Source organism: Hyla sarda, chromosome 4 (assembly GCF_029499605.1).
Source record: "Hyla sarda isolate aHylSar1 chromosome 4, aHylSar1.hap1, whole genome shotgun sequence".
NCBI lineage: Eukaryota > Metazoa > Chordata > Amphibia > Anura > Hylidae > Hyla > Hyla sarda.
This window is the reverse complement of record NC_079192.1, coordinates 2888738-2900268: the sequence shown is the minus strand read 5'-3', so window position 1 is coordinate 2900268 and position 11531 is coordinate 2888738. Positions and strand designations below refer to the sequence as shown.

Here is an 11531-nt window from a genome sequence, read left to right as displayed (position 1 = left end):
TATATATTTAATATATTTTATTATAGTGTAATTAATGTACAGGACCTTAGGTCATGTGACCGTTAGAGAATTGTGTTATGCTAGGTTTAAGGACCTTTGGGTCATGTGATTGGGTCATGTGCTGTGACCATAATGCCTTGGTCCAGGACTGACAGCTTTGATCCTGCCACTTCAGAATATAAGGGCGCTGTTAGCCAATAATCGCTCTCTTACCCTGGGATCTCAAAGAAAGCAGATCTGTATTATCTCTGGTAAGACAAGCTAGGCCTGAAGCCTTCACTTCAGCGCTCATCTAAATCGTGAGTGAATCCAACTCAAATCCCACCAATCCTACGTGACTGCTGAATCTAAACATACCCCTAAATTCAGTGGAACAACGTACAGCAAAAATCAAAGCTTTTTTCTCTTCAAAGTCCCAGCCAACCTGTGAGGAGCCTGTATCCCGGTCCTCTTGTAAATTATTGCTTGTTATCTACTCCTGCATAAAATCTGCAGTAAAGTTATTTCCAGTTTACTACAATTTCTGCTGTGGACAATCCTTTATTCCTCCCTATCATTCCTGGGACAGGTGGCGGTAGGACATATACATAGAGGAAGCCCCCATCCTGGCGTCACGACAATCAAGGGTTAACGCTATACCCTGCAACACTACTCTGCAACTCCCCTGTTCACCCTACATCCCCCAAGCACACCACATATACAAAGGTGGTACCATTAAAAACTAATTAAGTTTTTTAAATTGAAGTAATTTACAAATCTGTTTAACTTTCTGGCACCAGTTGATTTAAAGAAAATGTTTTCCAGTGGAGTACCCCTTTAAGATGCAGAAGACTGACAAGAAGAAGAGAGGTAGATTTTCCTAACTCTCCTAAACTTTCTGCATTTATGCACATTTTTATTTTTTAGGAACATATTATAATGATTGTCCCATTATCCATTCCCGTTCAAGGGGTTATCCAGTCTTAAATTGTATAATAAAAAGTCCTCCATCTTTTCCTATCCACAGTTATAATTCTCGAACTGCTTCTGAGATCTTCTGATCGAGTCTGTCATCCACCATTGTGCCGAATGTCTCCTGAGCTCCAACCCTGACCACATTGAAGGACTGCTCTAAACTCTCAGCAGCCAAAAAAGGAAGAGTCAAGTTCTTGAGAAGCTAAGGCACCATGATGTCACTGTTAGGGGCAACCAACCTCAAAATCAGGTGGATGTTTCTACAGGGTGGGCCATTTATATGGATACACCCTAATAAAATGGGAATGGTTGGTAATATTAACTTCCTGTTTGTGGCACATTAGTGTATGTGAGGGAGGAAACTTTTCAAGATGGGTGGTGACCATGGCGGCCATTTTGAAGTCGGCCATTTTGAATCCAACTTTTGTTTTTTCAATAGGAAGAGGATCATGTGACACATCAAACTTATTGTGAATTTCACAAGAAAAACAATGATGTGCTTGGTTTTAACGTAACTTTATTCCTTCATGAGTTATTTACACGTTTCTGACCACTTATAAAATGTGTTCAATGTGCTGCCCATTGTGTTGGATTGTCAATGCAACCCTCTTCTCTATATACTGCTATATACTACTATATGCACCGCAGGAGAAATGCTAGCACAGGCTTCCAGTATCCGTATACACTGCTATATACTACTATATACACCGCAGGAGAAATGCTAGCACAGGCTTCCAGTATCCATATACACTGCTATATACTCCTATATACACAGCAGGAGAAATGCTATCACAGGCTTCCAGTATCCGTATACACTGCTATATACTACTATATACACCGCAGGAGAAATGCTAGCACAGGCTTCCAGTATCTGTAGTTTCAGGTGCTGCACATCTCGTATCTTCACAGCATAGACAATTGCCTTCAGATGACCCCAAAGATAAAAGTCTAAGGGGGTCAGATTGGGAGACCTTGGGGGCCATTCAACTGGCCATGACGACCAATCTACTTTCCAGGAAACTGTTCATCTAGAAATGCTCGGACCTGACACCCATAATGTGGTGGTCACCATCTTGCTGGAAAAACTCAGGGAACGTGCAGCTTCAGTGCATAAAGAGGGAAACACATCATCATGTAGCAATTTCACATATCCAGTGGCCTTGAGGTTTCCATTGATGAAGAATGGCCCCACTATCTTTGTACCCCATATACCACACCCTACCATCAATGTTTGTGTTCCAACAGTCTTGGAGGGATCTATCCAATGTGGGTTAGTGTCAGACCAATAGCGGTGGTTTTGTTTGTTAACTTCACCATTCACATAGACTTTTATCTTTGGGGTCATCTGAAGACAATTGTCTATGCTGTGAAGATACGAGATGTGCAGCACCTCAAACTACGGATACTGGAAGCCTGTGCTAGCATTTCTCCTGCAGTGTATATAGTAGTATATGGCAGAGTATACGAATACTGGAAGCATGTGCTAGCTTTTCTCCTGCGGTGTATATAGTAGTATATAGCAGTGTATACGGATACTGGAAGCCTGTGCTAGCATTTCTCACCTCACATATACTAATGTGCCACAAACAGGAAGTTAATATCACCAACCATTCCCATTTTATTAAGGTGTATCCATGTAAATGGCCCATCCTGTACAATAAAAGAGAAAGAGCTGAAATATGTGTTCCTGATTGTCCCCAGACTAAGAGGTTGGGAAACGCACAACAGAAAAAGTGAAAATGTGTCTCTATAATTCTAGAGACATTTCTTTTTTTATTTGTCATTTTACACTTTTTTGGCCCCCATAGGGTACTTTTATATGAAATCATTAGATTGCATTCACTGTGTAATGCTATGCCTAGTGTGATCGGTGATCCACTAATACAGCCTAGCTATGCCAGGCTGCATCGGTGTGTCGGCGATCTCCGGCAGGAGGCAGGTAAGGGGATTCTCCGCCACCGTTTTAGCTTGTGGGACCCACGCGATCATGGCATCTAAAGGGTTAATGACAGCCAGCGGGGAGATTGCCACTGCATGTGATTAGGTGTGTGTGGCTACTTATGGTAGGCGACACACCACAATGAAGCGAGAGCAGCTCCTACGCTCACTTCAAAGTAACTTAAAGGGGTACTACCGTGGAAAACTTTTATTTTCAAATCAACTGATGCCAGAAAGTTAAACAGATTTGTAAATTACATCTATTAAAAAATCTTAATCCTTTCAGTACTTTTTAGGGGCTGTATACTACAGAGGAAATGCTTTACTTTTTAGATTTCTCTGATGTCCTGACCACAGTGCTCTCTGCTGACCTCTGCTGTCCATTTTAGGAACTGTCCAGAGCAGGAGAAAATCCCCATAGCAAACAGATGCTGCTCTGGATAATTCCTAAAATGGACAACAGAGGTCAGCAGAGAGCACTGTGGTCATGACATCAGAGAAATCTAAAAAGAAAAGTATTTTCTCTGTAGTATACAGCCCCTAAAAAGTACTGGAAGGATTAAGATGTTTTTTTAATAGAAGTGATTTACAAATCTGTTTAACTTTCTGGCACCAGTTGATTAAAAAAAAAGTTTTCCACGGGAGTACCCCTTTAACGCTCCAGGGCTAACATGTATGCCCTGGTGCATTAAGTCCCAGGTGGCAAGGGTGCCCTGCATACGCCCTGCGTCACCAAGGGGTTAATGCCATATTGATAGCTATAGGCTTAGTTTACTTATTTGGAATATAAATTGTGAGTGCCATTGGAGGGACTGATATGAGCAATGACAAGTTCCGTACAACTCAGTGGTCTATATCAGACTTAAAAAATATAATGAGGATGATAACAACAACAATAACAACAAAAACAATAGGTTTAGGTGCTGGCTACATTTTTGTTTTATTTTGTTTTTGCAGTGCAATGGTGGGGGAGTGGCTCGCTCTGTAGCCATGCATCCCCTCCCCTATTTCACAGGAGGTGGTTTTAGGTTGTTAGTGGATCCAGCATGTCGCCCAGCCTGAAGTGAGTGAATGTTAGGGTCCCATCCTATATGAGGCCACTTCCGCGTGGTGGATAGGGGGACACGTTTTGATCAAAAAGTGCGCTAAGAGCCTCCATTTTATTGACCAAGTGTGCTGCTGCCATTTTCTTTTTTTTTTACATGTCTTATACTTGCCACAGCAGCATGCACCCATGTGTTGGGTTTAGGTGCTGGCTTTATTTTTGTTTTATTTTGTTTTTGCTGTGCAATTCGGGGGGAGTGGCTCCCTCTGTAGCCGTGCATCCCCTCCCCTATTTCACAGGAGGTGGTTTTAGGTTGTTAGTTGATCCAGCATGTCGCCCAGCCTGAGGTGAGTGATTGTTTGGGTCCCATCCTATATGAGGCCACCTCCACGTGGTGGATGGGGGGACACGTTTTAATCAAAAAGTGCGCTAAGAGCCTACATTTTGTTGACCAAGTGTGCTGCTGCCATTTTCCTTTTTTTTATATGTCTTGTACTTGCCACAGAAGCGTGCACCCATGTATTGGGTTTAGGTGCTGGCTACATTTTTGTTTTATTTTGTTTTTGCTGAACAAAAACAATAACTATTATTAAGATTGTTATTATTATTAGTTAAAATATTTGATATTACTCATAAAATGGAAAACTATCTCATGTTTAATCTAGTTTCTATCCTGTAAGTATACCAGCTCTGTCCTTAAAATTATAACAACTATATGACTAACCCTAGAATACGTTTAGGCTAATGGATAGCAATTCTGTCTACCATCACAGACATCCATTTGGTTGCATCATTTTATATATTAATAATGTGTGTTATTGGTGTTTTCTACCCTCTAGCTATGTTTTTAACTACTTCCCGACCTATGAGGTACCGTTACGTCATGGGTCGGGTTAGGTGAATATGGGTTGGGTCCACGTCATAACTGGCAGATCCCCGCTGCTATCAGCAGCTGACATCTGTTGGAAATTTAAACAGATTTGTAAATTACTTCTATTAAAAAATCTTAATCCTTTCAGTACTTATGAGCTTCTGAAGTTAAGGTTGTTCTTTTCTGTCTAAATCCTCTCTGATGACACCTGTCTTGGGAAACGCCCAGTTTAGAAGAGGTTTGCTATGGGGATTTGCTTCTAAACTGGGCGTTTCCCGAAACACGTTTCATCAGAGAAGATTTAGACAGAAAAGAACAACCTTAACTTCAGAATCTCATAAGTACTGAAAGGATTAAGATTTTTTTAATAGAAGTAATTTACAAATCTGTTTAACTTTCTGGAGCCAGTTGATATATATAAAAAAAAGTTTTTTCCTGGAATACCCCTTTAAATGTCGGTAGTACCTGAGGTCTGGAGCTCCATGATGTAATAGTGGGCTGCAGATGGGTTGCTGGGGAAGAACATGGACTTACCCATCCTTCCTGATGCTGGGTGGATCGATGATTGCTTAAAGGGGTACTCCAGTGGAAATATATATATAAAATATAACCAAAGAATAAGTTGGCCAGCACTATTAATTCCAAACTATTGTAAAAACCTGGCTTGCAGGTGCAGGCTGCTGGGCTAAATATACAGCAACAGGAGAATACAGCAGCACACTGTTAGCGCAAAGATATAGATGAATCGTGAGTATATAGATAAAACATGAGTATGCAATAAATGAAGATATGAAACTATGAAATTATGATGTACTTAGCTTGCAAATTTGGCGCCAAATAGCGTGGACCGTCCCACCAGGGTAAGGTGACCTCATTCTGGGACGGACCCTACACTGCAAATATGCCTCTGTGTGAACAGTACAGCAGGCATTGCAAGGTTTGAAACATCCAAGGCACCTAATATACACCTAATAGAGGTGGGTGGGGTGCAGGAGCCAACATGGAGGTAGCCACTCCCCCGTATGTGTAATACAACCAAAGAATAAGTTGGCCAGCACTATTAATTCCAAACTATTGTAAAAACCTGGCTTGCAGGTGCAGGCTGCTGGGCTAAATATACAGCAACAGGAGAATACAGCAGCACACTGTTAGCACAAAGATATAGATGAAACTTGAGTATATAGATAAAACATGAGTATATAGATAGAACATGAAAAGCTATAGAACTGTAATGCAATAAATGAAGATATGAAACTATGAAAATATGAGGTACTTAGCTTGCAAATTTGGCGCCAAATAGCGTGGACCGTCCCACTACGGTAAGGTGACCTCATTCTGAGACGGACCCTACACTGTGAATATGCCTCTGTGAATATTTGATATTGTCACATGCGTAGTTGTAAGAAAATTGCTGCCCAACAAAATTGCACAATTCCAGTTTTTTTTTTACATTTGGACTTACATGTATTTTTTTCTGGTTCTGTAATACATTATGTGATAAAATAAAGTGTGCCAATGAAAAGTCCCATAAAAAAAGCCCTAATACAAATTTATCAGTGGAAAAGTAAAGTCATGGGTCTTAGAAGGTAAGGAGCAAAAAAACGTGAGCTAAAAATTAAAACTCTCTGGGTCATGAATGGGTTAAAATGCCATGTTTAACCCCTTAAGGACCAAGGACGTATGAGTACGTTCTTGGTCCCGGTCCTGTGATATAACGTGGGGTCCCACGGTGACCCCCCATCATATCACGGCGGGCCCGACGTCATAGTGATGCCGGGACCCGCCTCTAATAGCGCGCAGCACTGATCACGGTGCCGCACACTATTAACCCTTTAGCCGCGCGGCTCAAAGCTGAGCTACGCGGCTAAAAGTGAAAGTAAAAGTGCCCGGCTAGCTCAGGGAGCTGTTCGGGATCGCCGCGGTTTAATCGCGGCATCCTGAACAGCTGTACTACAGGAGGAAGGTCTCTTACCTTCTTTCCTGTAGTCCGATCGCTGATTGAATGCTTCAAGCCTGAGATCCAGGCTTGCGCAATCAATCGCCGAAAACACTGATCATTGCATCTCTATGGAGATGCATTGAACAGTGTTAAAGATCAGTAAATGCAAGGTTATAGCCCCCTATGGGGGCTATAATATTGCAAAAGATAAGTGTAAAAAAATCATTAACCCTTTGAACTATCCCTTCCCCTAATAAAAGTTTGAATCACCCGGCATTTCCAATAATAAAAAAAAAACCTGTGTAAATAAAAACAAAAATAAACATATGTGGTATCACTGCATGTGAAAATGTCCAAATTAAAAAAATATACTGCTAATTAAACTGCATGGTCAATGGCGTACGCGCTAAAAAAATCAAAAGTCCAAAATAGCGTATTTTTGGTCACTTTTTATATCATGAAAAGATGAATAAAAAGCGATCAAAAAGTAAGATCAATGCAAAAATGGTACCGACAAAAACTTCAGATCACGGTGCAAAAAATTAACCCTCATAGTGCCCTGAACACGGAAAAATAAAAAAGTTATAGGGGTCAGAATATGACAAATTTAAACGTATACATTTTCCTGTTATGATTTTTTTCTGAAGTAATACAAAATCAAACCTTTACAAGTAGGGTATCACTTTAACCATATGGACCTAGAGAATAAAGATAAGGTGTCATTTTTACTGAAAAATGTACTACGTAGAAATGGAAGCCCCCAAAAATTACAAAATGGCTGTATTTTTTCAATTTTGTGGCACAATGATTTTTTTTTCCGTTTCGCTGTAGATTTTTGGGTAAAATGACTGACATCATTACAAAGTAGAATTGGTGGCGCAAAAAATAAGCCATAATACAGATTTTCAGGTGCAAAATTTAAAGAGTTATGATTTTTTAAAGGTAAGGAGGAAAAAACGAAAGAGCAAAAACGGAAAAACGCCCGGTCCTTAAGGGATTAAGATAAGGAGGAAGGATCGCATGATCTCAGGGAATCCCATTATGTCTTTCGAACAGCTGTCCCAGCCTATGAAGAGTCAGTATAGGGGTGTTGTCAGATTCACTATGAAAGCCTAGACACATAGATTCATCAGCCATTATAGAAATGACAAGTGTTAGGTGAAGACCTCTGTGAGGGACACTGAGGAGTGACCAACACAGATAGGAGGAGCCACAAATATAATAATTGTAGTAAAACAGCAGAGAGCGCTCTCCATCTGTTCTGTGAACAACCTGTTTTAACTGGAAGTTAAAAATTTTTTGCCAGTTTTTGTTTTGTTTCGCTTTACACTTATTGTTTTGTTTTACTCTAATTGTGAAGAGGACTCCCTTTCTAGGAGGCCAATCCTGTTGCGATATCCGAAAATAGGAATCATTTTTACAATGTCAAAGGAGCTTCAACTAAGTCCTGAGAAAAGGATATGAATATTCATGTCTACGCAAGATTTTAGTTTATTCTTTTTAATAAAGTGAATTAGCAAATTGTCATTAAGGGAGATTAAGTGGGAAATCTCTTCACAGCTGTATTTTAGAAAAAATAAAAAAAAATATTTATATATATATATATATATATATATATATATATATATATATATATATACATGTGTGTGTGTGTGTTTGATTGATTAAGGAAATAAGGAAACAGCTATGATGGGTATTGTCATGGAGATCACATACATCAAAAATTGTTAATTTAATTTACAAAAAGACAGTCGTATCAGGAAATATATATTTGAATATTAAAGATAAGGCATTATGCAATATTTATTGAAAGTTCATATCACAAGGTAAAATAATGTTATTTTTTTTTCTATTTTAATTATTAAAGTTCAGGATTGTATGATTGTTATTTTTATTATTATATTGTAATAAAGTAAAGAAAATTATTATTATTTTTGACAACAAAAAGGGCTAAGTGTCTAATGATATTTTTAGAAGGTCTCTTCTAGGTCCATGTCTCTCTCTTCTATTACAAGACACTTTTCCTAATACAAGCCATTAGGTATATAACCATAGAAGACTGGAGATCTTTGTTTCTTAGACTGTATATAACAGGGTTCAGAAGAGGGGTCAGAACAATATAGGAAAGGGAAATAAACTTGTCAACAGTCAGTGAATGTCCTCTCTGAGGGACCATGTAGATCATGAGCATGGACCCATAATAGATAGAGACAACCGCCAAGTGAGAGCTACAGGTGGAGAAGGTTTTTTGCCGGCCTGATATGGAGGAAATTCCAAAGATGGTGATAAAGATATGAACATAAGTTATAATAATAAATAAGAACGGTAATAGAACTATTAGAATAGAGTGGATAAAAATGTCAATACCCACAACTGTGGTGTCTGAGCAAGAAAGTTCTAAAAGTGGAGCAAAGTCACAGAAGAAGTTGTTTATCAAATTTGGCCCACAGAAGTCTAAGTCACATACAAGTATGAGTGTTATAAGTACAAATGTAAAGCTAAGTGCCCAGGAGGAGATGACCAGGATGTATCTAAGCTGGACACTCATTATTGCTGTATAGTGTAGCGGTTTACAAATGGCCAAGTACCGGTCATAGGACATGGCTGTGAGCAAAAAACACTCGGCACAGGCTGCTCCACCATAGAGGTAAAACTGAGTTAAACACCCAACAAAAGATATAACACTCCCTTCCCTTATGATAACATCCAGCAACTTAGGAACAACACTTGTCACAAGGAATACGTCTGACAGAGCCAAATGTCCAAGGAAGAAATACATTGGAGAACGGAGACGTTGGCTTGTGGACACCAGGAGAATGATCAGGAGGTTCTCACATATAGTCATACAATACATAGAAAGAACAATACAGAAGAAAGGAAACTTATAATTATAAAGAGTCGGGAATCCAAGGAGAAGAAGCTCGGAGATCTTTGTGGAGTTCATGTTATGTAACTTCATCTAAATGCATCTAAATATAATAAGTAGGCATCTAGTAGAGCATTGTGATGAATTTATGATTGATGAACAGGTCTTCCATTCTAGGTTGATTTCCCGCAGATATAGTTTATTTGCCAATCTTACTCCTTATCCTGGTAAGCGTTCATCACATACTAATATTCAATATGTCCTCCTTAAGACTGTCAAGAAAGATTACAATAGATATAATCTTTAGCCTGGAAGAAGGCGTTCACTGGTTTCTTCTGTCTATAAAACTGTCTTAGGATATTATGCTCTTTATATATTCAACATTTAAACCCCTTGAGGAAGGGACCATTGGGGATAATTTTACAACAAAGTATTGTAACGTCGACTCTCACAGTATTTAAATTAGAGACATAAATAATCAGTCTCAGAGGTAATAATAATGAGTAAAAGGCTGAACAAAAGTCTAAATAAAAGATATTGAAAATTAATGAATGTGTCCCCTGCCTTGTTTTTCACTGATTGGCACCAGATACTTAAACATTTTTTTAAATCTAATCTGTTTCAATTTTTCCTTTAACACAATATATATATATATATATATATATATATATATATTATAATACATGCTTAGTAAATGAAGTGAAGTCATGATTACAATTGACTCATTTAAAAAAAAATATTTTATTGTTATTTATTTCTAGGGTCACTTTACAGGGCACAGGCTGCTCCACCATAAAGGTAAAACTGGTTCCAGGGCAATTTACATTTGATAAGGGTTAACTTGTTTGGAATATTGGGCATGCAGGTACATTAGAACCAAGGGCTACCCGTATGCCCTGATGCCTAAGGAGGTTTAAAGCAGGTGAGTGTTGGTTACTTTAAGTAGCTGACAACTAAACCCCCAAATCATTTTAATCGCACTGTGTAAAAACCAAACCGTCAAAATTTAGCAAAATTAAATTTTTCTTAAAAGTTTACTCTCAAAAATACTATTTTATACTATACTTTTTTGGGTTTCACAACACATTTTATGGTAAAATGAAAGATGTCATTACAGAGTATAATTGGTCACACAAAAAACAAGCCCTCACATGGTTCTGTAGGTGGGAAAGGATAGGGGATAAGGTGTTCGATCGTGGGGGTCCTGCTGCTGGATCTCGCGCAACACCCGGGATTGTAAACAAACGCCGGGTTCCGGCAGCGGCGACGGCTAACACGTCCCCTCCCATAGACATGAATGGAGGGGGCGTGGCCTTGACATCACGATCACGGACGCCTGCTCCGAGCGTTCTGCTGAAAATTTCAGAACGCTGGGGCAAAAGAGAACCCCTTTTAGGACAAAATGGGCTATGTCCTTAAGGGGTTAAAATACGAAATACACAGGGACAATAAACGTGACACAAATTAAAGGGGAAATCCAGGAATAAAACTTTATATATATATATATATATATATATATATATATATATATATATATATAGTGAGAAGGTAAAAGGGATGGCGGTCGATGGGCGGTATGAGTCACCAAAGCTCCTGGCTTTGGTGAGGTAAGAGCCAATATTTTTCAGTGTCTGTACTGCGAGGAAGTCTGACACTAAGTTTTAGTATGGCTTTACGACTATTCCAGGATGGCTCTTACTGGGAATGATCAAGTGCAGGGTGGGGGTCATTCCCCACAATCATTTTGCTGGTCTTAAATCTTTTACCAGCTGTGGGGGATTGATGGTTGGCAGCTCACAGTGCATGTGGAAGCTAAGCCTGGAGTTCGGTTCTCTGAACACTCTAAGAGTGGAAGCCTTTCTGGAGGCTAGGAACAGTCTTGCTGAGTGCCGCACGGCACAAACTCTGGTGTGAACTA

The 11531-nt window shown here is 39.3% G+C and overlaps 1 protein-coding gene across 1 annotated transcript; it reads right to left on the bottom strand.

Annotated features, from left to right (window-relative positions):
* Positions 1 to 8755: 8755 nt before the first annotated feature.
* On the bottom strand, positions 8756 to 9691 carry LOC130366681 (olfactory receptor 1468-like). The gene has a single exon (XM_056569002.1). It carries the CDS (start codon positions 9689 to 9691, stop codon positions 8756 to 8758), a length of 936 nt encoding a protein of 311 aa, XP_056424977.1.
* Positions 9692 to 11531: the final 1840 nt, after the last annotated feature.

Coding starts and splice junctions, on each gene's coding strand:
- LOC130366681 (XM_056569002.1), bottom strand. CDS start 9,691: ATGAACTCCACAAAGATCTCCGAGCTTCTTCTCCTTGGATTCCCGACT.